The 27,991-nt window shown below is 41.6% G+C and overlaps 1 protein-coding gene across 1 annotated transcript; it reads left to right on the forward strand.

Moving 5' to 3' along the window:
* On the forward strand, positions 1–27,987 carry LOC115107880 (integrin beta-2-like). Its single transcript, XM_029631611.2, has 16 exons — positions 1–102; positions 7,947–7,995; positions 8,194–8,291; positions 9,356–9,560; positions 10,103–10,273; positions 10,517–10,758; positions 12,719–12,877; positions 13,101–13,196; positions 13,437–13,526; positions 13,771–13,905; positions 22,762–22,955; positions 23,291–23,523; positions 23,752–23,971; positions 24,283–24,494; positions 24,767–24,933; positions 26,818–27,987. The coding sequence occupies exons 2-16, from the start codon at positions 7,950–7,952 to the stop codon at positions 26,881–26,883; spliced, it is 2,334 nt and encodes a 777-aa protein (XP_029487471.2). The 5' UTR covers positions 1–102; positions 7,947–7,949; the 3' UTR covers positions 26,884–27,987.
* Positions 27,988–27,991: the final 4 nt, after the last annotated feature.

The following is a 27,991-nucleotide window of genomic DNA, read 5'->3' on the forward strand; positions in this document are numbered from 1 at the left end:
AAGCTAACTGACATTCACCTCAAGCAGTCAGTCAGCTGCATAGAGAACACACCCATGACAGTGAGTTGAGGGTTACGTAGGAGCTGCAGCACCTTGACCTTTGTGAGTAGCATCCTTACTGCTGTATTTGAGATGTATGTTTGTTGATTCATGGACTACGAGAAAAGGTTATTGTGTTACTGGACACAATAACCTTTTTATTAAGCCTAATTAATAACTGATTACAAAATGTAACTACTGGGAAATTCTATCTTTAGGAAAAGCATACAGATAATAGTTTTTAATGTGTTGAAGTAGAGTTGATCAAAGTAAAAAAATAATTTTGTGGCATATCAGATCAAAGATTTAGGTTCAGGATTTACGATTACCTGACTATAAGGATTTATTTAAAATATATCAATCAAATGTATTTTTAAAGTCCTTTTGACCTCAGCAGATGTTACAAAGTGCTTTACAGAAACCCAGCCTAAAACTCCAAACAGCAAACAATGCAGATGTAGACACACTGTGGCTAGAAAAAACTCCCTAGAAAGACAGGAACCTACTATAGGAAGACATCTGGAGAGGAAGCAAGCTCTGTGGGGTGTAAAAGAGATAACCATCACACTTGAGCCATGTGATTATTCTATATACTACAGCACATATTTGGTTCTTTCTATAAAATCTGCCAATTTTTTTAAATGTCATTACATTGAGATATAGGGGGGAATCATAGCTATATTCAATCAAATTCACGAGTTGATTATCATGGTTGGTGACGTGATGGATTTGTCCAAAATCGTGTGACATAAACATTACTTTTCTGTCTTCAAAAAGAGAGGAGGACCAAGGCACTCTTCATATAATTAATTAAAATGCCTTTATTTGTATGGCATGTTCAATGGAATCAAATTGTTAAAAGTCTGACGTGTTTCAGCGGCATGGCCTTTGTCAAAGAGCACCTTCTGTCTACCAAAGTCTACTATTGTGTACCTTAGCAGGGCTTCCTTTCCTTCCCTTTGTATTCCGTTTCTGTCCTTGCATTGTAAGTTGTCCTTATATCATATATTAACCATTAATCAGTTAAATTAGACATTGAACTTGAACCATGTAATAATCATGGATCTAGATGTTTTTGGTATAGCGATCTCAGGAATGCAGTGTAACTATGTAACATTTGGTGTCTTCTTATATTACAGGGTGAAAACAGTTTTCAAAGGCACACTAATTCAAAATAATAAATGCAATTGCAAAATCAAATGCCTCTAAATGAAAGATACTTCAAACGTACATCCATACTATTAACGTGGTTCTTCAATAATTATGCCTAATACGTATTGAATGCGCATTTGGTGTCTAGCTGATTTGTTACGCCTGGATATTTTCACATATCATCATCTAATATGAAGGAATTTCCCAAATGACAGTCAAGTGACAAACAGCTGTTGTTTTCATGTGTTTTTTATGCCTCTGATTGGACACTGAGTCAACTGTACACAATTGTGTAGGATAAACTATTGTGCAACACCCAACGCGATTCCTATTAATTATTCTGGATATAATGACAACAAAATACATAGCCTAGAGGGCTAATTCGCAATATGATCTGGTAATGAAATAACATGACAAATATATTTATTTTTCCATGTTACACCTGCAATTTTAAACAGTACAAGGGGCTTGAAGAAGCCTACTTTAACTTGAATTTGGAGCTCAGAAATGTAAGTACTGGAATAGGCCTACCTTGTAAACCAGACATTTCCTCAATTTGGTGCTTGAAAAGTTGCAGCCAATTTATTAGCTCCCGCTCCCTCATAATTAGCCAAGATTTCCTTTTTGATCCGTTTTTTGTGAGAGATGTGGCCACTTTCATTTGTTTCCCGTCACTTCAATTGAAGGGTGTCGTGCGGTTATTATGAGGACGACAACAGGTAATGCTGGCTTCAACTTGGCTTTCCATACAAATCCTTCTATTAAAATGGGAACCTGGTTTATGGTCACTTTATCATTATAAAAACAGGTAATCATTTGATTTTTTTTCCGTTTCAAACCATTTTGAAATGTTTATGCCAATGTCACACTTTGGCCCATTATTTTTTTTAGAAAGACCTATTTACAGCTAACGTTGACCCAATGTTTAACTGTCATATGAGATAATTTCGTTGATTTATCAATACATATACAAATAAAGATTTGCAAGAGGAACTAACATTGTAACTCTAATGTCATGTTTGGAGGAACAGAAAAAACTCCTAAGCAATGATAAAAAGACTCGATGAACTAGAAATAATGTAAAATATCATAAAATGACAGTAGCTATCCAATATTATCACAAACGAAAGCTCACAGCCGTTTCTCTATAGCCTAAAGTGGAGCATTTAATGTTTCTAATTTTAACCCATTTAGTTGACACATATTTGTGGCGGATTGCTCACCACATACTAAAGGATAGAGAGGCAAGAAAAGATCATGATTGCTCATGCCTTATAAGGAGAGGAGTGAATTGCTTAAGTACTGCTAGTTAACCATTTGAGAAGTGAGATATTTCACAAGAGTATGGGTCGTTCCAACTTAAAAAGCAAAGGAAAGAGGATTTCAACACCCACCGTCTCAGATTGTTCTAAAATCATTTCTGTAGTTAGTAACATATATGATTAGCATTCCTGAAACATTATTTTGTTGAAATATAATTTGATCTCTGAGAAATTAAGCTAATTTAATAAGCAAATATAACCCAGAAGCAAAATGAGAAAATTAGCCAAATTAGCCATTTTCATTTATAGGATTCAGATAACATTCAATACATGTAGTACCCAACATCCAATTTGGATATACAAAGCACAATTAACTCCATTATTAAAAAATGGAAAGAAAGGGAGCCTCCCGGGTGGCGCAGTGGTTAAGGGCGCTGTACTGCAGCGCCAGCTGTACCACCATAGACTCTGGGTTCGCGCCCAGGCTCTGTCGTAACCGGCCGCGACTGGGAGGTCCGTGGGGCGACGCACAATTGGCATAGCGTCGTCTGGGTTACGGAGAGTTTGGCCTTGTCTCATCGCGCACCAGTGACTCCTGTGGCGGGCCGGGCGCAATGTGCGCCAACCAAGGTTGCCAGGTGCATGTTGTTTCCTCCGACACATTGGTGCGGCTGGCTTCCGGGTTGGATGGCACTGTGTTAAGAAGCTTGGGTTGTGTATCGGAGGACGCATGACTTTCAACCTTCATCTCTCCCGAGCCCGTATGGGAGTTGTAGCTATGAGACAAGATAGTAGCTACTAAACAATTGGATTCCACGAAATTGGGGAGAAAAAGGGGTAAAATAAAAAAAAATTGAAAGAATATGGCACGAGAGGGCCGCCGACCAAAACTCACGGACCAGGCAAGAAGGCCATTAATCAGAGAGGCAACAAAGAGACCAAAGATAACCCTGAAGGAGCTGCAAAGCTTCACAGCGGAGATTGAAGTATCTGTCCACAGGACCACTTTAAGCCGTACACTCCACAGAGCTGGGCTTTACGAAAGAGTGGGCAGAAAAAAAGGATATGGAAGAAGGTACTCTGGTCAGATGAGACTAAAATTGAGCTTTTTGGCCATCAAGAAAAACGCTATGTCTGGTGCAAAGCCAACACCCAAAACCTCTCATCCCCTCTCATCCCCACAGTGAAGCATGGTGGTGGCAGCATCATGCTGTGGGGATGTTTTTCATCGGCAGGGACTGGGACACTGATCAGAATTGAAGGATGGTGCTAAATACGGAGAAATTCTTGAGGGAAACCTGTTTCAGTCTTTCAGAGATTTGAGACTGGGATGGAGTTTCAATCTACTGCAGAGATAGCCTGCAGAGTTCTGTCATACTATCCAGGTCTGTGCCCAAACAATTTGAGCTTCTACTTTAAAAAATCCACCTTTCCAGAAACAAGTCTCCCACCGTTGCTGCTTGCTAAAGACCACCCTCTGCCCCCAGCTGTGCCCTGGACACCATATGTTAATTGATTGCCCCCCATCTATCGTCAGAGCTCGTACTGTTAGGTGACCTAAACTGGAACATGCTTAACACCCCGGCCATCCTATAATCTAAGCTAGATGCCCTCAGTCTCACACAAATTATCAATGAACCTACCAGGTACACCCCCAAATCCGTAAACACGGGCACCCTCATAGATATCATCCTAACCAACCTGCCCTCCAAATACACCTCTGCTGTCTTCAACCAGGATCTCAGCGATCACTACCTCATTGCCTGCGTCCGTAATGGGTCAGCGGTCAAACGACCACCCCTCATCACTGTCAAACGCTCCCTAAAACACTTCAGTGAGCAGGCCTTTATAATTGACCTGGCCCGGGAGTCCCGGAAGGATATTGACATCATTCCATCAGTAGAGGATGCCTAGTTATTCTTTAAAAGTGCTTCCCTCGCCATCTTAAATAAGCATGCCCCATTCAAAAAATTAGAACCCGGAACAGATATAGCCCTTGGTTCACTCCAGACCTGACTTCCCTTGACCAGCACAAAAACATCCTGTGGTGTACTGCATTGGCATAGAATAGCTCCCGCGATGTGTAACTTTTCAGGGTAGTTAGGAACCAATATCTGTAAATAGCCCATTGCACATTCATCTTCTTTGCATCTATCACTCCAGTGTTTAATTGCTAAATTTCGCCACTATGGCCTGTTTATTGCCTTACCTCCCTTATCTTACCTCATTTGCACACACTGTATATAGATATTTCTGTTGTGTTATTGACTGTATGATTGTTTATTCCATGTGTAACTCTGTGTTGTTGTTTGTGTCGCACTGCTTTGCTTTATCTTGGCCAGGTCGCAGTTGTAAATTAGAACTTGTTCTCAACTGGCCTACCTGGTTAAATAAAGGTGAAATAAAATAAAAAATCACCTTCCAGCAGGACAATGACCCTAAGCATACTGCTAAAGCAACACTAGAGTGGTTTAAGGGGAAACATTTAAATGTCTTGGAATGGCCTAGTCAAAGCCCGGACCTCAATCCAATTGAGAATCTGTGGTATGACTTAGAGATTGCTGTACATCAGCGGAACCCATCCAACTTGAAGGAGCTGGAGCTGTTTTGCCTTGAAGAATGGGCAAAAATCCCAGTGGCTCGATGTGCCAAGCTTATAGAGACATACCCCAAGGGACTTACAGCTGTATTTGCTGCAAAAGGTGGCTCTACAAAATATTGACTTGGGGGGGGGGGGGGGGTGAATAGTTATGCACGCTCAAGTTTTCAGTATTTTTTTTGTCTTATTTCTTGTTTGTTTCACAGGAATCTTGCATCTTCAAAGTGGTAGGCATGTGTAAATCAAATGATACAGACCCCCCAAAAATCCATTTTAATTCCAGGTTGTAAGGCAACCAAATAGCAAAAATGCCAAGGGGGATGAATACTTTCGCAAGCCACTATAAGTCTATGTAGATTCATATGTATTGTATGACTGATTGTCCTCCAATACACAACATGTTAGCTATACCTCACTGGGTGTTTTATTTGTATTGTTTTTTTGTTCTTAGATACCCACCAGGATAAATAATAGTAATTCATAATTTACAGTGCCTTCAGAAAGTATTCATCCCCTTGACTTAGTCCAGATCTTGTTGTGTTACAGCCTGAATTCAAAATGTATTAAATATATTTTTTCCCACCTACCTACACACAATACCTTATAATGACAAAGTGAAAACATGTTTCTAGAATTGTTTGCAAATGTATTGAAAATTGAATTACAAAAATGCTAAATTGCTTAAGTATTCACACCCCTGAGTAAATACTTTGTAGAAGCACCTTTGACAGTGATTACAGCTGGGAGTCTTTCTGGGTAAGTCTCTAAGAGCCTCCCATACCTGGATTTGTGCAACATTTGCTCATTATTCTTTTTTAAATTATTCAAGCTCTGTCAAATTGGTTGTTGACCATTGCTAGACAACCATTTCCAGGTCTTACTATGGATTTTCAAGTACATTTAAGTCAAAACTGTAACTCGGCATTCAGGAAGATTCACTGTCTTCTTGGTAAATAACTCCAGTGTAGATGTGGCCTTGTATTTTAGGTTATTGTCCTTCTGAAAGATGAATTCATCTCCCAGTATCTAGTGGAAAGCAGACTGAACCAGGTTTTCTCTAGGATTTTGCATGTGCTTAGCTCCATTCCATAATTTATTTTCCCTGAAATATTCCCCAGTCCTTAATGATTACACATATACCCATAACATGATGCAGCCACCACTATGCTTGAAAATATGGAGCGTGGTACTCAGTAATGTGTTCTTTTGGATTTGCCTCAAACAACTTTTTGTTCCTGAATACAAAGTGTTAATTGCTCTGCCACATTTTTGGCAGTATTACTTTAGTGTCTTGTTGCATGTTTTTGAATATTTGTATTCTGTGCATGCTTCCTTCTTTTCACTCTGTCAATTAGGTTAGTATTTTGGAGTAACTTCAATGTTGTTGAGCCATCCTCAGTTTTCTCCTATCACAGCCATTTAACTCTGTAACTGTTTTAATGTCGCCAATGGCCTCATGTTGAAATCCCTGAGTGGTTTCCTTCCTCTCTGGCCACTGAGTTACGAAGGACACCTACATATTTGTAGTGGCTAAGGGTGTTGATACACAAGCAAAAGTGTCATTAATAACTTTACCATACTCAAACGGATATTCAATGTCTGTTTTTTTACCCATTTACCAATAGTTGCCTTTCTTTGTGAGGCATTGGAAAACCTCTCTGGTCGTCGTGGTTGAATTTGTTTTTGAAATTCACTGTTCAACTGAGAGACCTTACATGTAATTGAATGTGTGGGTTACAGAGATGAGGTAGTTATTCTAAAATCACGTTAAACACTATTATTGCAAACAGAGTGAGTCCAGAGTTGAATCCATTGTACATTCAGGCTGTAACAGCAGCTATGCTTTGGAACGATCATTTTATCTCCTTTAGCCTCTCCATTCATATTAGTGGATTTGTCTTCAGTATGTGTGGTTTTAGTTCATGGAGGTCCGTATGCAAACCCCTCTTTGTCTGTGTTGCCCACTAATTTCCATTATGGCAGCCCAATGTCCGAAAGTGGAACTATAGATTCCTCTATGAGAAAAGATTAAGTGTCATGTAAGAAAAATTGATATTTAAAGTAATGAATTCAGAAAACACAGTGTAAAACCATGTATGGCCTGTTTACTTCAACGCTGTAATGGTGTGAAGCCGTGAGTCCACAAAAACAAGTAACTACGGCAATAGTAGCCTCCGTTACCACAAACAGAACGAGCACATAATCATTATGACCAGTGCTAATAAATGCCAGAGCCATATATTTAGAGTTACTTAAGTCCAACTTTTAGTGTTTGAAATATGATTTTAATTCTAGACACCCGTTTTTGTGCTAGCTCTAAAGAAATGAAAATATTAAGCATATTAACTTTGATATCCTGCGTGTGCTTTTCCCTGTGGATGTATTTTACATTTCCTCTTTTTGAAGTTTGCACAGCAAACATTTACTTGGAACAATTTATTATGATCTTGGCTGCAAGGAGTTTTGTTTTGAAGATACTGTACATTAACAACAAGCACTGTGGGTGTGAATGTTTGGGAAAGTTTCCAGGCCTGGCAATACTGTGGTAGCCATTGTTGACGTTCTCTTTTTTTCTTCATTTCTTTAACTCTGAACTTCTAATGGATCCATCTCAGTTTTTATTTTGTTCAACTGCCCTTAAAAGTGAGAGGGTTGAACACGTCCACCCAGATTGTTTTTGCTCAGACAGAGCGTTGTACAGTGGCCATATAATGTGCATCAAATTGTAGTGGTGTAAGAGCTCTTAAAGTGTTCATCTACAGCGCATGCATCTTTTACTGGTACTTGAATGGTAAAAGATATATATCGCTGGATATCTAAAAGGTGTGCCTTTAATAGTCTTCGACGTGGTCAAGGTCAATGGACTGACGGCTGTTCCCTCTTTCTGTCACCAGGGAATGTATAAGTGTGTGTCTCTCCTACTCCTGCTGATGGGCAGAGGAGGTAAGTTTTTACAGTCATCAAATCCCCTCTTGATATTGAAAAGTCTCACAATTACATAATGAGAGTCATCCTTTGTGTGTGTGTGTGTGTGTGTGTGTGTGTGTGTGTGTGTGTGTGTGTGTGTGTGTGTGTGTGTGTGTGTGTGTGTGTGTGTGTGTTGTTTGTTTCTTTGTTTGTTTGTTTGTTTGTTTACCCTAGTTCTCTCCCAGGAAGTGGAAGTATGTTCCAAAACGGTGATCAACTCCTGCAGCGACTGCATCAGATCAGGAGCGTACTGCACGTGGTGTAAACAACTGGTGAGGAGCACAAATATGTGTGATACTAGTGCTAAAACTAGAGAAGTAAATTAACGAGAGTCAGGTGTGGGCCCAAATGCTAACACCTTTGTGAGTTCACATGTATGTATAAAAGCTGTGTGGGTAGACTAGGTGTCAGGGGTGGAGAAAGTACCCGATTGTCATACTTGAGTAAAAGTAAAGATACATTACCTTAATAGAAAATGACTCAAGTAAAAGTGAAAGTCACCCAGTAAAATATTACTTGAGTAAAAGTATTTTGGTATTTTGTTTAAAATATACTTAAGTATAAAAAGTGCATGTATTTGGTAAAATATACTTAAGTATCAAAAGTAAAAGTATAAATTATTTCAAATTCCTTATGTTAAGTATACCGGCACTCAGACATCATTTACAAATGTGTTTTTAGTGAGTCCGCCAGATAGGAGGCAGTAAGGGTGACTCGAGATGTTCTCTTGATAAGTGTGTGAATTGGACCATTTTCTTATCCTTCTAAGCATTTAAAATGCAATGAGTACTTTTGGGTGTCAGGGAAAATGTATGGAGTAAAAAGTACAATATTTTCTTTAGGAATGTAGTGAACAAAAGCAAACGTTGTCAAAAATATGAATAGTTAAGTACAGAAGCCACCAAATATTGATACTTTAAAGTATTTTTACTTAATTACCTTACACCGCTGCTTGGTGCTAGCACTATGCATTTGGCTGTCTATGTAAAGCAGTGTATGCAAACAGAGCTGAGAATATGCATGAAGGTGTTAAGCCACAGTATGTGGGTTGGTGTGCTAGCATACGCTTGTGAAGACCTCATTCTATTTCCATCATTTGAATAATAGTCATTTTACATCTAAATGTGTAACTGTGCACAAGGGCAGTCAACTGTAACAACGTTTACAGAGAATGGGCAACTGAAGAAAAAGTATCATTTTGAGTTACAGGATAGTTTGTTGATAGTCTGATAGAGCGTCTACAGACGTGGTTGACATACCTAAGGGCCCTAACCATTCAAAATGAATCCAAACACACTTATTTTAAATCCAGAGTTTATGTTTGTCCCATTCCCAGAACTTCACCAAGCCAGGTGAGCAAGAAGCAGCTCGCTGTGACACCCGGGCTCAGCTAGAAGAGAGGGGCTGCATGGGAAACGACATCATATCCCCCATGAATACCCTTACTGTGACTAAGAACACCGCCCTGTCCACCAATGCATTTGTCAAGGACGAACCCATCCAGCTGCGTCCTCAGGAGGTCAATCTGAAGCTCAGACCAGGTGGGTGTTCTCAAAATGGCCAAATTGGGTTTTTCTTCTTCTTCGTTTTTTTCTTCTTCTTCGGCCACTAACATTGCTACCGCCCAAACTGGGTTCTAAGATGACTGCCATGTTTTGAAAATGGATAAAATCATGTAATTGGATGAAGGACTAAAAGCCTGTTTTAGCATGGGCTGCGCCATTATAGACTTTCAGCATTTTGAAGGTGTCAACTGTGTGGGACTTCCTATGGGTTAAGGAAGGATCACAGAATTACATCCAGGTCACCACCAGGGATCTGCCAATTAATTAAATTCCTCAGCAATCATCCCATAACTGCATGTGGCAGTAAACAACCAACCTTGGCTTTATGCCCTCTGTCCAACTCTATGGCTGGAACATATTAAAAGTAGCCCTAAGTAATCAAACAGAATGAGATGATCTTAAAATAGCAAATAAATACCCTAAATTTCATCATATCACATTATCGTCATGTGCTTTTGACTTGACATATTTTTATGTGCTTGAGATTTCAGTTTTCACCTCGATTTTGCTTTGTTCAGGGCTGCCTCGGACGTTCAAGCTGGATTTTCGGAGAGTGGAGGGCTATCCTGTTGATCTCTACTACCTGATGGATCTCTCCTACTCCATGGAGGACGATCTGAGGAGCATCAAGACTCTGGGAAACGAGCTCTTTAAAGCACTGCAAGGAATCACAAAACAAGGCCGAATAGGTGATATCATCAAATATCATTTGACTCTTCTATTTGCATTTGGTTTAGCATACCTTGGGGTGCCAGGTTGGTGGGATTTACCCTTTTGGGACGTGTCTATTAATTCCATTCCAACAGCCGAGCTAAAGTATTTCAAATTATTTCAAATAGTATTTAAACCAAGGTCTGTCTCAGCCTCAATTCCTCGTCTATCTATGAGTGTCCATGAATCATATTTTTTATCACCTTTATCTTTTGCTGCAGGCTTCGGCTCTTTCGTAGACAAGACTGTCCTGCCTTTCACTAACACCAACCCAGAGAAGCTGAAGAAGCCATGTGAAGAAAAGGAGCTGTTCTGTCAACCTGCCTTTGGCTACAGGCATGTTCTTAGCATGACAGAGAACAAAGCTGACTTTAATAGGGAGGTAGACAAGCAGCGCATCTCTGGGAACTTGGACTCCCCTGAAGGGACGCTGGACGCCATCATGCAGGCTGCAGTATGTGGGGTAAGAGTAGTCTAATCCCACAGGGCAAAATTGGTTGATCCAACGTTCTATCAACATACTGATATTGAACATCAATATAATGTTTGGTTAATCTATTGTCAAAGCAGCATTGTGTATAATAGATAAGTACAGTGGGGCAAAAAAGTATTTAGTCAGCCACCAATTGTGCAAGTTCTCCCACTTAAAAAGATGAGAGAGGCCTGTAATTTTCATCATAGGTACACTTCAACTATGACAGACAAAATGAGAAAAAAAATCCAGAAAATCACATTGTAGGATTTTTATTATGGTGGAAAATAAGTATTTGGTCAATTTGGTCAATAACAAAAGTTTATCTCAATACTCTGTTATATACCCTTTGTTGGCAATGACAGAGGTCAAACATTTTCTGTAAGTCTTCACAAGGTTTTCACACACTGTTGCTGGTATTTTGGCCCATTCCTCCATGCAGATCTCCTCTAGAGCAGTGATGTTTTGGGGCTGTTGCTGGGCAACACAGACTTTCAACTCCCTCCAAAGATTTTCTATGGTGTTGAGATCTGGAGACTGGCTAGGCCACTCCAGGACCTTGAAATGCTTCTTACAAAAGCCACTCCTTCGTTGCCCGGGCGGTGTGTTTGGGATCATTGTCATGCTGAAAGACCCAGCCACGTTTTATCTTCAATGCCTTTGCTGATGGAATTCTTCTTCTTCTTCATTCTTTCCTTTACATGGATCAGTATTCCTGGTTCCTTTGTAGAAAAACAGTCCCAATGCATGATGTTTCCACCCCCATACTTCACAGTAGGTATGGTGTTCTTTGGATGCAACTCAGCATTCTTTGTCCTCCAAACACGACGAGTTGAGTTTTTACCCAAAAGTTCTATTTTGGTTTCATCTGACCATATGACATTCTCCCAATCTTCTTCTGGATCATCCAAATGCTCTCTAGCAAACTTCAGACGGGCCTGGACATGTACTGGCTTAAGCAAGGGGTCATGTCTGGCACTGCAGGATTTGAGTCCCTGGCGGCGTAGTGTGTTACTGATGGTAGGCTTTGTTACTTTGGTCCCAGCTCTCTGCAGGTCATTCACTAGGTCCCGCCGTGTGGTTCTGGGATTTTTGCTCACCGTTCTTGTGATCATTTTGACCCCACGGGGTGAGATCTTGCGTGGAGCCCCAGATCGAGGGAGATTATCAGTGGTCTTGTATGTCTTCCATTTCCTAATAATTGCTCCCACAGTTGATTTCTTCAAACCAAGCTGCTTACCTATTGCAGATTCAGTCTTCCCAGCCTGGTGCAAGTCTACAATTTTGTTTCTGGTGTCCTTTGACAGCTCTTTGGTCTTGGCCATAGTGGAGTTTGGAGTGTGACTGTTTGAGGTTGTGGACAGGTGTCTTTTATACTGATAACAACTTCAAACAGGTGCCATTAATACAGGTAACGAGTGGAGGACAGAGGAGCCTCTTAAAGAAGAAGTTACAGGTCTGTGAGAGCCAGAAATCTTGCTTGTTTGTAGGTGACCAAATACTTATTTTCCACCATAATTTGCAAATAAATTCATTAAAAATCCTACAATGTGATTTTCTGGATTTTTTTTCTAATTTTGTCTGTCATAGTTGAAGTGTACCTATGATGAAAATTACAGGCCTCTCTCATCTTTTGAAGTGGGAGAACTTGCACAATTGGTGGCTGACTAAATACTTTTTTGCCCCACTGTACATACTGTAGATAGATAGGTAGATGGGGAAGTAGTTCACTTCTGAAACACCCATCTCTTTTTTTGTCTTCAGACACAACACTCCCTCACACATGATAGGCTCAGTATAGCACTGCATGAGGCTTGCATGCGGGAACAGTAGAGAAAGTGACTCACACTTCCTCTGTGAGTGTGACTCAAAAAAAACTCCAATGTGGGATGTAGACTTTTTCGCATCTTTTCCATCCATTTTACATGAAGCCTCCAATTGTTTTCCACAGGACAGGATTGGCTGGAGGAATAGCAGCACTCGGCTAATCGTCCTGACCACCGACGATGGCTTCCACATGGCAGGGGATGGCAAGCTGGCTGGCATACTGGAGCCCAACGACGAGAGATGTTACGTGGACAAGCAGCTGTACACTAAGAGCAATGACATGGTATGTGATGGTGACATGGGACACATTCAGATCAATATGATTGGTCCTCAACAAGACTTTGAAATACTGTACTGGATATGAAAAATACCATAAGAGAATATGAAAAATATGTAATGAATGCAACAGCATGACTGGACTGAAATAAAGCCTGTATATTTCAACCCTTTTGGCCCTAAACAATTACATTCTTGAGGTTGTACAAGTTAAGTGTCTCTGTATGTAGGACTACCCATCTGTTGGTCAAGTGGCTTCACAGTTAGAGAAGAACAACATTCAGCCAATCTTTGCTGTGACAAAGAACATGGAGAATGTATACAGGGTAAGTGGACTCTCTTTATTTCGATCATTCTTTCTTTTTTTCTTCCTCAGTTTTTCTACTGTTATAAACGCCAACATATGTAATGCAGTAACGTATTAATACTGCCACATAATAATGAAGAGTATCCTAAATAACTCTCACAGTACACCTGACCCCCCCCCCAACAAAAAATACTCTGTTGAGGGGAAATGTACTTGATTCGATTGTGATGTGTTGTTGTCTCACCTAACTATCTTCCAGGAACTCAGTAGAATGATCCCCAAGTCTGAGGTGGGAGTACTGTCAGAGGACTCCAAAAATGTTGTTGAATTGATCCAAGCTGCCTACAATGTAAGACATTTACAATATTCTTATTCAGATATTTACAATCTTTTCTTATTAATTTAACGAATCTCTTTAAAAAAAGACGGTACTCCAATAATTATGTGTTTAATGTGTAGAACCTTGCTTGATTTTTATCATAAACCTCTAGTATCTCTAGGAATAATGTGTCAGTTTGGATTTGCTTGGGATGTTTTATTTCTGGTGATTTTGCATTGGTGTCAACTCTGAGACTGTTTTGTGCCTGACACAGAGGCTCTCCTCCAAAGTGACAGTGACTCATGATGCTCTCCCTGACAATGTGAGAGTCACTTACACTCCACTCTGCCCTGGAGGGGGACCCGCAGGGGACAAGGGGGTCTGTGATAACGTCAAAGTAGGAGAATTGGTAAGAACTCAGAAGTAAAAGACTATCACATACCAAATAATTATATGGTAACACTTGATAATAACTGAAGTATTAATCAACTATTGTAATATGTATTTCATTTTTTTGTAAACACTTATGTACATTTATAGTAATTATAAGCAATATAATTAATATAATGGCTAATTAGTGACATTTATTATAAAGTGTTATAATTTGGTATTTGGAATTTTATTAGGATCCCCATTAGCTGTTGCAAAAGCAGCAGCTACTCTTCCTGGGTTCCACACAAAACATGAAACATGACATAATACAGAACATTAATAGACAAGAACAGCTCAAGGACAGAACTACATAAAAAAAAATTAAAGCATATGTAGCCTACATATCAATACACACACAAACTATCTAGGTCAAATAGGGGAGAGGCGTTGTGCCGTGAGGTGTTGCGTTATCTGTTTTTTGAAACCAGGTTTGCTGTTCATTTGAGCAATCTGAGGTGGAACGGAGTTCCATGCAATAATTTACATTTTACATTTACATTTAAGTCATTTAGCAGACGCTCTTATCCAGAGCGACTTACAAATTGGTGCATTCACCTTATGACATCCAGTGGAACAGTAGTGCATCTAAATCTTTTAAGGGGGGGGTGAGAGGGATTACTTTATCCTATCCTAGGTATTCCTTAAAGAGGTGGGGTTTCAGGTGTCTCCGGAAGGTGGTGATTGACTCCGCTGTCCTGGCGTCGTGAGGGAGTTTGTTCCACCATTGGGGGGCCAGAGCAGCGAACAGTTTTGACTGGGCTGAGCGGGAACTGTACTTCCTCAGTGGTAGGGAGGCGAGCAGGCCAGAGGTGGATGAACGCAGTGCCCTTGTTTGGGTGTAGGGCCTGATCAGAGCCTGGAGGTACTGAGGTGCCGTTCCCCTCACAGCTCCGTAGGCAAGCACCATGGTCTTGTAGCGGATGCGAGCTTCAACTGGAAGCCAGTGGAGAGAGCGGAGGAGCGGGGTGACGTGAGAGAACTTGGGAAGGTTGAACACCAGACGGGCTGCGGCGTTCTGGATGAGTTGTAGGGGTTTAATGGCACAGGCAGGGAGCCCAGCCAACAGCGAGTTGCAGTAATCCAGACGGGAGATGACGAGTGCCTGGATTAGGACCTGCGCCGCTTCCTGTGTGAGGCAGGGTCGTACTCTGCGGATGTTGTAGAGCATGAACCTACAGGAACGGGCCACCGCCTTGATGTTAGTTGAGAACGACAGGGTGTTGTCCAGGATCACGCCAAGGTTCTTAGCGCTCTGGGAGGAGGACACAATGGAGTTGTCAACCGTGATGGCGAGATCATGGAACGGGCAGTCCTTCCCGGGAGGAAGAGCAGCTCCGTCTTGCCGAGGTTCAGCTTGAGGTGGTGATCCGTCATCCACACTGATATGTCTGCCAGACATGCAGAGATGCGATTCGCCACCTGATCATCAGAAGGGGGAAAGGAGAAGATTAATTGTGTGTCGTCTGCATAGCAATGATAGGAGAGACCATGTGAGGTTATGACAGAGCCAAGTGACTTGGTGTATAGCGAGAATAGGAGAGGGCCTAGAACAGAGCCCTGGGGGACACCAGTGGTGAGAGCACGTGGTGTGGAGACGGATTCTCGCCACGCCACCTGGTAGGAGCGACCTGTCAGGTAGGACGCAGTCCAAGCGTGGGCCGCGCCGGAGATGCCCAACTCGGAGAGGGTGGAGAGGAGGATCTGATGGTTCACAGTATCGAAGGCAGCCGATAGGTCTAGAAGGATGAGAGCAGAGGAGAGAGAGTTAGCTTTAGCAGTGCGGAGCGCCTCCGTGATACAGAGAAGAGCAGTCTCAGTTGAATGACTAGTCTTGAAACCTGACTGATTTGGATCAAGAAGGTCATTCTGAGAGAGATAGCGGGAGAGCTGGCCAAGGACGGCACGTTCAAGAGTTTTGGAGAGAAAAGAAAGAAGGGATACTGGTCTGTAGTTGTTGACATCGGAGGGATCGAGTGTAGGTTTTTTCAGAAGGGGTGCAACTCTCGCTCTCTTGAAGACGGAAGGGACGTAGCCAGCGGTCAGGGATGAGTTGATGAGCGAGGTGAGGTAAGGGAGAAGGTCTCCGGAAATGGTCTGGAGAAGAGAGGAGGGGATAGGGTCAAGCGGGCAGGTTGTTGGGCGGCCGGCCATCACAAGACGCGAGATTTCATCTGGAGAGAGGGGGGAGAAAGAGGTCAGAGCACAGGGTAGGGCAGTGTGAGCAGAACCAGCGGTGTCGTTTGACTTAGCAAAAGAGGATCGGATGTCGTCGACCTTCTTTTCAAAATGGTTGACGAAGTCATCTGCAGAGAGGGAGGAGGGGGGAGGGGGAGGAGGATTCAGGAGGGAGGAGAAGGTTGCAAAGAGCTTCCTAGGGTTAGAGGCAGATGCTTGGAATTTAGAGTGGTAGAAAGTGGCTTTAGCAGCAGAGAGAGAAGAGGAAAATGTAGAGAGGAGGGAGTGAAAGGATGTCAGGTCCGCAGGGAGGCGAGTTTTCCTCCATTTCCGCTCGGCTGCCCGGAGCCCTGTTCTGTGAGCTCGGAATGAGTCGTTGAGCCACGGAGCGGGAGGGGAGGACCGAGCCGGCCTGGAGGATAGGGGACATAGAGAGTCAAAGGATGCAGAAAGGGAGGAGAGGAGGGTTGAGGAGGCAGAATCAGGAGATAGGTTGGAGAAGGTTTGAGCAGAGGGAAGAGATGATAGGATGGAAGAGGAGAGAGTAGCGGGGGAGAGAGAGCGAAGGTTGGGACGGCGCGATACCATCCGAGTAGGGGCAGTGTGGGAAGTGTTGGATGAGAGCGAGAGGGAGAAGGATACAAGATAGTGGTCGGAGACTTGGAGGGAGTTGCAATGAGGTTAGTGGAAGAGCAGCATCTAGTAAAGATGAGGTCGAGCGTATTTCCTGCCTTGTGAGTAGGGGGGAAGGTGAGAGGGTGAGGTCAAAAGAGGAGAGGAGTGGAAAGAAGGAGGCAGAGAGGAATGAGTCAAAGGTAGACGTGGGGAGGTTAAAGTCGCCCAGAACTGTGAGAGGTGAGCCGTCCTCAGGAAAGGAGCTTATCAAGGCATCAAGCTCATTGATGAACTCTCCGAGGGAACCTGGAGGGCGATAAATGATAAGGATGTTAAGCTTGAAAGGGCTGGTAACTGTGACAGCATGGAATTCAAAGGAGGCGATAGACAGATGGGTAAGGGGAGAAAGAGAGAATGACCACTTGGGAGAGATGAGGATCCCGGTGCCACCACCCCGCTGACCAGAAGCTCTCGGGGTGTGCGAGAACACGTGGGCAGACGAAGAGAGAGCAGTAGGAGTAGCAGTGTTGTCTGTGGTGATCCATGTTTCCGTCAGTGCCAAGAAGTCGAGGGACTGGAGGGCGGCATAGGCTGAGATGAACTCTGCCTTGTTGGCCGCAGATCGGCAGTTCCAGAGGCTACCGGAGACCTGGAACTCCACGTGGGTCGTGCACGCTGGGACCACCAGATTAGGGTGGCCGCGGCCACGCGGTGTGGAGTGTTTGTATGGTCTGTGCAGAGAGGAGAGAACAGGGATAGACAGACACATAGTTGACAGGCTACACAAGAGGCTACGCTAATGCAAAGGAGATTGGAATGACAAGTGGACTACACGTCTCGAGTGTTCAGAAAGTTAAGCTTACGTAGCAAGAATCTTATTGACTAAAATGATTAAAATGATACAGTACTGCTGAAGTTGGCTAGCTGGCAGAGGCTGCGTTGTTGACTATGTAGGCTAGCTGGCAGTGTCTGCGTTGTTGACACTACACTAATCAAGTCGTTCCGTTGAGTGTAATGGTTTCTACTGTGCTACTGTGCTGCTATTCGGGGCTAGCTGGCTAGCTAGCAGTGTTGATTTACGTTACGTTGCGTTAAAAGAACGACAATAGCTGGCTAGCTAACCTAGGAAATCGCTCAAGACTACACAATTATCTTTGATACAAAGACGGCTATGTAGCTAGCTATGTAGCTAGCTACGATCAAACAAATCAAGCCGTTGTACTGTAATGAAATGAAAAATGTGATACTACCTGTGGAGCGAAGCGAAATGCGACCGGATTGTTGAGTGCGGAAGTTCTGTTACGTTAAGGACGACGAATAGCTGGCTAGCTAACCTCGGTAAATTAAGATAATCACTCTAAAACTACACACTCTAAACTACACAATTATCTTGGATACGAAGACAGCAAAGACAACTATGTAGCTAGCTAACACTACACTAATCAAGTCGTTCAGTTGAGTGTAAGTTGTGCTGCTAATCGGTAGACGGTGGACTAGCTAACGGTAGACGTTAGCTAGCTAGCTAGCTGCAGGGCGGTGTAGACTGCGTTAGGACGACGAAATACGATAATTACGCAATTATCAATTATCTATGATACAAAGACGGCTATGTAGCTAGCTAAGAAGAAAAATAGCTAAGATTAGACAAATCAAACCGTTGTACTATAATGAAATGTAATACTACCTGCGGACCGAGTGCAGATGCGACCGCTCGCTCCAACCCGGAAGTTATTCTAATAGCTCTATATAACACTGTACGCTTTCTTGAATTTATTCTGGATTTGGGGACTGTGAAAAGACACTTGGTGGCATGTCTTGTGGAGTAAGTGTTTTTGTCAGAGCTGTGTGTAAGTTGACTATGCAACAAAAGATAGATTTTCAACATACTAATGTTTCTTATAAAAAGGAAGTGATGCAATCAGTCTCTCCTCAACTCATAGGGAAGAGAGACTGGTACAGTATGCATAGTAATTATATCAGCCCTATGATTACAATGAAAAGCAAGACGTGCCGCTCTGTTCTGGGCCAGCTGCAGCTTAACTACGTCTTTCCTTGCCGCACTCGACCACGCGACTGGACAATAATCAAGATAAGACAAAACTAGAGACTGCAGGACTTGCTTTTTGGAGTGTAGTGTAAAAAAAATCAGAGCATCTCTTTATTACTGACAGACCTCTCCAGATCTTTACAACCACTGAATCTTTATGTTTTGACCATGACAGATTACAATCTAAGGTAACACAAAGTAATTTAGTCTCCTCAACTTGTTCAACAGCCACCCCATTCATTACCAGTTTCAGGTGAGGTGTAGAACTTAGAGAATGATTTGTACCAAAAACAATGCTCTTCGTTTAAGAGATGTTCAGGATCAGTTTATTACTGGTGACTTCATTATCTATGGTTGCTGGTGCGTTTATGGTTGAATCCTCAGCATACATGGACACACATGCTTTGTTTAATGCATGTGGCAGTTCATTGGTAAACACATAAAAGAGTAGAGGGCCTAGAAAGCTGCCCTGTGGTACACCACACTTTACATGTTTGACATTAGAGAAGATTCCATTAAAGAAAACCCGTTGAGTTCTATTAGATACTGTAGATAGCTTTGAATCCACAATATGGCAGAGGTTAAAAAGCCATAACACATGAAGTACCAGTCAAAAGTTTAGACACAGCTACTCATCGAAGGATTTTTCTTTATTTCTACTATTTTATACATTGTAGAATAATAATGAAGATGTCACAACTATGAAATAACACATATGGAATCATGTAGTGACCAGAAAAGTGTTAAACAAACCAAATATATTTTAGATTTTAGATTCTTCAAAGTAGCTAACCTTTGTCTTGATTCAGCTTTACGCACTCTTGGCATTCTCTTAACCAGCTTCACCTGGAATGCTTTTCCAACGGTCTTGAAGGAGTTCCCACATATGCTGAGCATTTGTTGGCTGCTTTACCTTCAATCTGCGGTGCGGTCCAAATCATCCCAAACCATCGCAATTGGGTTGACGTCGGATGATTGTGGAGGCCAGGTCATCTGATGCAGCACTCCATAACTCTCCTTCTTGGTCAAATAGCCCTTAAACAGCCTGGAAGTGTGTTGGATCCTTGTCGTGTTGAAAAACAAATTATATAGTAGTCCCACTCAGCGCAAACCAGATGGGATGGCGTATTGCTGCAGAATGCTGTGGTAGCCATGCTGGTTAAGTTTGTCTTGAATACTAAATAAATCACAGACAGTGTCACCCGTATAGCACCCCCACACCATCACACCTTCTCCTCCATGCTTCATAGTGGGACCACACATGCGGAGATCATGCGTTCACCTACGCTGTGTCTCACAAAGACGGCAGTTGGACCCACAAATCTCACATTTGAACTCATCAGAACAAAGGACAGATTTCCACTGCTCATTTTTCTTGGCCTAAGCAAGTCTCTTCTTATTATTGGTGTCCTTTAGTAGTGATTTCTTTGAAGCAATTCGACCATGAAGGTCTGATTCACACAGTCTCCTGTGAATAGTTGATGTTGAGATGTGTCTGTTACTTGAACTCTGTGAAGCATTTATTTGGGCTCCAATTTCTAACTCTAATGAACTTGTCCTCTGCAGCAGAGGGACCGCCTTTCCTGTGGCGGTCCTCGTGAGAGCCAGTTTCATCATAGCGCTTGATGGTTTTGCGACTGCACTTGAAGAAACTTTCAAAGTTCTGGATATTTTATGGATTGACTGAAGTAATGATGGACTGTTGTTTCTCTTTGCTTAATATATTCTTCTTGCCATAATATGGACTTGGTCTTTTATCAAATAGGGTGATATTCTGTATACCACAACTACCTTGTCACAACACAATTGTTTGGCTCAAAGGCATTAAGAAGGAAAGAAATTAACATTTAACAAGGCACACCTGTTATTTGAAATTCATTCCAGGTGACTACCTCATGAAGCTGGTTGAGAGAATGCCAAGAGTGTGCAAAGCTGTCATCAAGGCCAAGGTTGAAGAATCTCATATATAAAATATATTTTGATTTATTTATCATTTTTGGTTACCACATGATTCGGTGTGTGTTATTTCATAGTTTTGATGCCTTCATTATTATTCTACAATGTAAAAAGAAATAGTCAAAATAAAGAAAAACCCTTGAATGAGTAGGTGTGTCCAAACTTTTGACTGGTACTGTATGTTTTTTCAACAACAATATTATCAAAGGCTGCACTGAAATCTAACAGTACAGCTCCCACAATCAAATCAAATGTATTTATATAGCCCTTCGTACATCAGCTGATATCTCAAAGTGCTGTACAGAAACACGGTGGCTAGGAAAAACTCCCTAGAAAGGCCAAAACCTAGGAAGAAACCTAGAGAGGAACCAGGCTATGTGGGGTGGCCAGTCCTCTTCTGGCTGTGCCGGGTGGAGATTATAACAGAACATGGCCAAGATGTTCAAATGTTCATAAATGACCAGCATGGTCCAATAATAATAAGGCAGAACAGTTGAAACTGGAACAGCAGCACGGCCAGGTGGACTGGGGACAGCAAGGAGTCATCATGTCAGGTAGTCCTGAGGCATGGTCCTAGGGCTCAGGTCCTCCGAGAGAGAGAAAGAAAGAGAGAAAGAGAGAATTAGAGAGAGCACACTTAAATTCACACAGGACACCGAATAAGACAGGAGAAGTACTCCAGATATAACAAACTGACCCTAGCCCCCCGACACATAAACTACTGCAGCATAAATACTGGAGGCTGAGACAGGAGGGGTCAGGAGACACTGTGGCCCCATCCGAGGACACCCCCGGACAGGGCCAAACAGGAAGGATATAACCCCACCCACTTTGCCAAAGCACAGCCCCCACACCACTAGAGGGATATCTAATCTATTTTATTGTCAATTTCTTTCAACCAATCATCAGTCATTTGTGTCAGTGCAGTACATGTTGAATGCCCTTCACTATAAGCATGCTGAAAGTCTGTTGTTAATTTGTTTACAGAGAAATAGCATTGTATTTGGTCAAACACAATTCTTTCCAACAGTTTGCTCAGAGCTGGCGGCAAACTGATAGGTCTGCTGTTTCAACCAGTAAAGGCCGCTTTACGACTCTTTGGTAGCTAAATTACTTTGGCTTCCCTCCAGGCCTGAGGACAAAGACTTTCCTGTAGGCTCAGATGAATGATATGACAGATATGAGTGGCTATAGAGTCAGCTACCATCCTCCGTAGCTTTCCATCTAAGTTATCAATGCCAGGAGGTTTGTCATTGTTGATCGATAACAATAATTTTTCACCTCTCCCACACTAACTTTACAAAATTGAAACTTGCAATACTTTTCTTTCATAGTTGCGATGCTTTTCTTTCTTTTTTTATGCATGAATACAATGGCTCACTGTTCGTTGTTGGCATTTCCTGCCTAAGTTTGCACAATTTGCTACATGTAATGAAGTAATCGTTGAAATAATTGGTGAATAAGCCATCTGATTCGATGAAAGATGGAATTGAATTTGTTTTTCTGCCCATAATTTAATTTAAAGTATTTCAAAGTTTTTTTCCATCATTCTTCATATCATTGATTTTGGCTTTATAATACAGTTTCTTCTTATTTTTGTTGAGTTTATTCACATATTCCTCAATTTGCAGTAAGTCAGCCAGTCAGATGTGCAGCCAGACTTATTAGCCACTCCTTTTGCCCCATCTCTTTCAACCACACAATTTTTCAATTCCTCATCAATCCATTGAGCCTTAACAGTTCCAACAGTCAGTTTCTTAACAGGTGCATGTTTATGAATAATTGGAAGAAGCAATTTCATAAATTCATCAATTGCAGTATCTGGATGCTACTTATTAATCACATCAGACCAACAAATATTTTTAACATCATCCACATAAGAGTCACAGCAAAGTCTTTTGTATGATCTTACACAATATTTATTTACACTCTTATACACTATTTTTTAGATCCATTTAGTTCAATTATAATAAATAGCAATAAACATTATCCAAACACATACCACAAATTTACTCATTGCGTCTCCTGATTTCCTCTCAGGTGTCTTTCAACGTAACAGTGACGGCAGATGAATGTATAGACAGGGAGAGGTCTTTTCTGATTGGCCCATTGGGCATAAAAGACAAGCTGAAGGTGAGCTTGTCGACTCGCTGCGAGTGTGAATGTGATGACCCCAAGGAGGAGAATCACAAGGACTGCGACAGGAAGGGCAAAGTCAACTGTGGCATGTGCAGGTAAGGCGGGCATTGGCTGGGATATACAACAAATAGCATGTGCTTTTGTTTCCCCAATATATTCCAACTTATGTGGATATAGTCAATATTGAATCCAATATATGATGCATGATCTCCCCTTCATCCCCCTAGAAGTGCATTGAGTCACCTGAAAAACAAAGAAACTGAGAAACATGGATTGTTATGAACCATCTATTTCATTCTATTTTCTATACTGTATTTCTATTCTCTGTACTCAGGGGGAACAAAAAGACGCCACAATTTTGGGGGGTGGTAAATGTAAAGTCTTCACAAGCAATCAGTACAGTAGGCTTTTTCCTCCCAACTCTTTGCAGTTGCAATGCCGGCTTTGTGGGTCAGAAGTGCGAGTGCGCCATCGGGGAGAAGGACGAGAGCTCTCTGAGGGCGGCATGCCGGAAGGACAACGGCACGGAGTGCGAAGGACGAGGGGACTGTGTGTGTGGCATTTGCCAGTGCTATGCCCAACAAGGCGGCAGCACCTACTACGGCACGCACTGCGAGTGTGAAAACGAGAGCTGCGAGAAGTTTCAGAACAAACTGTGTGGAGGTGCAGTCTGATAGAATATATGAAAATATCAATACATTTTTTAAAAATAGATTAATAGATTTTTACAGAAACATTGGAAATATAGATGGAAATATATATACAGTACATGTACTGTATAACCATAGAAAGAACACCTGCCATCTGTTAATGACAGTCTCATTACGACTGAGGGTACACACGTGAAGTATTAAAACAATTCTGACGTCAAATCACGTCTCTGTGTTGAAGGGAACGGGAAATGCCGTTGTAAAATTTGCGAATGCAACCCCGAGTACGAAGGCACCGCCTGCCAATGCAAGAAGTCGGACGAGCAGTGTCGCACACCAGGCGGGAGCGTGTGCAGCGGCAGGGGCACATGCCAGTGTAACCAGTGCAAGTGTACCGAGGGCTACCAGCGGCCCTACTGTCTGACCTGTCCCGCCTGCCAGACTCCCTGTATAACCAAGGGGTAAGACGGCCTGGGCCCACCTTTTTCACTCACTCAACCACTGTATTCACTGGCCCCTTCAGGTAATGTTGTTGGATCCATCGTGTACATGTTAAATTGCATCCACAACCATAGGACAAACAAAGACGGTTACCATTGACCGTAAAATATGACTGGTAGAATAGAATGTAGCAAAATCATTTCTGCTTGTTGCCATCTTACTCAACGCGAGGGGTTTTGGAACCAAAGCATGTGTTGAAGTCCTTAAAGGGTGAAGACAAAATGTTGAGCAAGGAAGTTTTCCACTCTCTACCTCATTCTTCTATTTTCAGGAAGTGCATCGAGTGTCTGGGCTTTCAGACAGGCCCGTTCAGCAAGAACTGCTCCCAGACCTGTAAGAGTATTAATAAACTTGAGATGGTAGAGACATTGCCACCTGGTAAGCCTTGTGACGTGAGGGATACGGAGAACTGCCGGGTGTTCTTTATCATTAAACAGTTGGATGGAGAGGACAACTACTCCGCCCAGATACTAAAGACCAGAGGTAAGAGACGTATGTCTTGTGCAACTAAAAAGTATGCCCATGTTACCTTCCTAGCCCACAGAAAACAGATCATGTTTGCTGGGGTTTTAATTGACTGACCACGTTGTTTGATGGGCATCAAGATAAAGCCTCCAAGTCACATTGAAAGCATCAGAATCACAGTGTCCGAGAGATGTTTGCTACCAAATCTTTTCACAGTAAACGTAACATGCTATAGCCTCCAGGACTGCCTAAAAATGTATGGTTGTTAATGTCTGTCATAATTGTTTTAGAATGTCCGGAGTTGCCAAACATCTACGCCATCATTGGAGGCTCCATTGCGGGCGTGGCCCTGATCGGCTTAGTGATCCTGCTCATCATCAAAGCCATCCTCTACATGAGAGACGTGAAGGAGTTCCGCAGGTTTGAGAATGAGCAGAAGAAAGGAAAGTGGACGCCGGTGAGTGACATTTGCTACTTCATAGAAATCATCACTTTGGCCCCAGATTCATTATTCCCTTTTTATGTGCTTTTCTCTCTATGCGTATTCTGACAAAGAACTTAAGCATGAGAATAACATACTATATTCATCCACTATTAGTTTGAAGTGGAGCTTGAATAAATGAATATGTGACCTTGAATTAGTTCCCTAATAATTCTACCACCTTTACGCGCAAGGAAACCATGAATAAGATCTAGCGAACCTACCAGTTCCAAATGGAAAAATCATTTACTTATTTTTTTTCTGATAGAAATAGCACAATTCTCCATGCACTGTAATCTACAACTTGGTAAGGTATATTGATAAGAGCTATGTCAATTAGTAATCCATTTGGAGAAGGGGATTGTAAATACGCATAGCAATTTTTTTTAGATGATTTTTCCTTATGATCCCTGGACACTAATGGGAAACCAGCCATATGGAAGCAAACTGAAAATCATATGAACATGACATGTACTGCACAGTGAAATGGGATATAAATAGCAGTGCCGATCAGAATTCTGCTTGTGTACCCTTATAATATGTGTGCATGAAATTTGGAGACCTAAGCTAAGCTAAGCTTATGTCTCCAAAGCTAAGCTTATGTAGGGTCGAACCTGACGAATTGATGTATGCCAGTGTTTCCAAACTCGGTAGTGGGGACCCCAAAATGTGCAATGCTTGGTAATTACTTGATTATTTGAATCAGCTGTGTAGTGCTATGACAAAAAACTAAATGTGCACCCGTATATGCCCAGGCCTTTCTCCATTTTATTTTACAATTTGTACCATGTTAAATATTAGCCACTATCGGTAGCCACTGTCAGTAATACCCACATACATTTAATTTTGCATCATTCCATTCCATTCCGTTTACCTTCCTTTCCCCTCTCATGTCCTTGTAAATTGTTCTTGAGGGTCGCTAGCATTAGTGGACCATTTTAGGCTAACGTTGTGTAATAATTTAGGACACGTAACCTATTTGAATTATTATGAAACTCAGTGAGAATTAGGGTAGATTTATAGGATTATTGTTCAACCCCTATTGTACTTTTTTTCACATTCCAATATTTAATGGATTGAACTCGAATATGGTAACTTTCAGAAGAAATCAAACCACTGTATTTTCTGTACAGTATTTTGTGCATAAATGCTCTCCAAGTTTTTTTTCAAGGATTCATACATACTTTTCTAACCCAAAAATATGCCTAAATAATCTACAAGATCAGTCTTTTTTTAATCCACCAGTTGGTGCTGAAACGGAGACGAATATGCATAGATGGCTTTCTTTCATTGACCCTTATATTCTGAACCCGTTCTCGCAATATATTCTATTGAGTCTGTCGACAAAATTCTAATTAAAGGTGCATCATATTTAAAGGGATGGCTTAAGAAAAAAGTACTGAAAACCCCATTGAATGAAAACTCCACGAGGAAATATGTTGGCTGCAAGCGGGATGGTTTCAGTGGTTGAATTAAATGTTTTCAGAGTGCGCAAAGTAGCCACACCTGCTGAGCGCGTTACTCGACTAAATACGGTAAATCTGAATACCAAATACTGAGAAGTGCGTAGGAGGAAAGGCATACATTCTTAATTGGGATCGGGCCTTTTGAGAATAGATAGAGCTGCACAGCAGTGGTCTCCAGAACCCGAGGAGACTTGTTTATAAAGCACTTTTGCAAGATTTGATCAGTAACTGTGCGTAAGTCGAAATCCATGCCAATGTTGTGATTTGCTATAAATGTATGGCTGGCAAAGACAGCAGCTATTTAAAACAAGACACCGCATTTATCACTCCAGATATCTGAGTTCCATAAATTACTGATTTTTCATCATACGTAATTTACTATCTTTCTCAATAGGGAGACAATCCACTATTCATGAACGCGACCACCACCGTGGCGAACCCTACCTTCACTGGAGAATAAGATCAACATCAGTCAGCCCAGACAATCAAGTTGGATTCAAATGCATGTACATTTATTGTTTCTGTTTTAATGTGCTTTTTTTTCTCTACCATTTATAAGTTGGTTTACAAATAGTATTTTTTTATGTGTTCCAAGACTGAATTCAAGAATGATCATGCACTGATTGGGAAAAAACTGCTGCAATGTTGCTACAGGGTCCTTCCACCTACAAAAAGACCAAGTAAGAGGTTTTTGACACCCACCGTCTCAGATTATTCTGAAATGGTTTCTGTTAACGTTAGCATTCCTGCAACATTATTTTGTTGGAACAATATTTGATCTCTGAGAAATTAAGCTAATTTATTGCACGAAAATTGGCCATTTTAATTTATAGGATTCATATAATATTCAACAATTATAGTACCTAACATCCGATTTGGACCAAACTTTTGATAACAATGGTTAAGACATGAGGAATCAAAAGAAGTGGTCAATAGCCATCCACGGACCCCCCCCCACCCCCCCCCCCACCACATACACACACAAGCCAATCCCACCCCAACAAGGAGTATATAGTGTCAGTTCTCTATGTTCGACAAGTTATATGGACATGTGGCTATTAATTTTGTTCCTTCATCCAATATAATGTATTCTCAGTGAATTGAGTGATGTTTTTTCCCCCTGTTCAGAGGAATTAGTCATTGAAGTTGTTGGGTCCTACATCCTGACCACTAAATGGTGCTGTTCCTGCTATTTGGGGATCATTTATTAAAGATTTTCTTACCCTGTAAGCAGTTTACGGACCAGGTATGACAACAACCCATTATTTGGTTTTGTTTACCTTGCCACTGTTTCAAATGCTAACTTTTTAGCATTTGTGTCACAAATCCAATGCAAGTTAATGGTACCTATATTAGGATAATTCACGCTTTATATCCAAATCATCGTAAAGTTTCAAATAATGTATTGTGTAACTCAATGATATTACTTACAGCAATTATTTTTGTAGCTTTTATTTACAAATCTACAATGTACCATGACTCTACATATCCTATGAGGAAATATTGTGTAAAGCAGCAAATGATCACTGATATTTTTCATTACAAATAAAACTCTCTCTCTTGATTTG

Source organism: Oncorhynchus nerka, linkage group LG3 (assembly GCF_034236695.1).
Source record: "Oncorhynchus nerka isolate Pitt River linkage group LG3, Oner_Uvic_2.0, whole genome shotgun sequence".
Lineage (NCBI taxonomy): Eukaryota > Metazoa > Chordata > Actinopteri > Salmoniformes > Salmonidae > Oncorhynchus > Oncorhynchus nerka.

Excerpts from the sequence above, each read along its gene's own strand:
- LOC115107880 (XM_029631611.2), top strand. The coding sequence starts at position 7,950 with ATGTATAAGTGTGTGTCTCTCCTACTCCTGCTGATGGGCAGAGGAG. Across the intron at positions 23,972-24,282 it reads ACTCCCTGTATAACCAAGGG|GAAGTGCATCGAGTGTCTGG; the intron begins GTAAGACGGCCT and ends TTCTATTTTCAG. Across the intron at positions 24,495-24,766 it reads CCAGATACTAAAGACCAGAG|AATGTCCGGAGTTGCCAAAC; the intron begins GTAAGAGACGTA and ends TAATTGTTTTAG.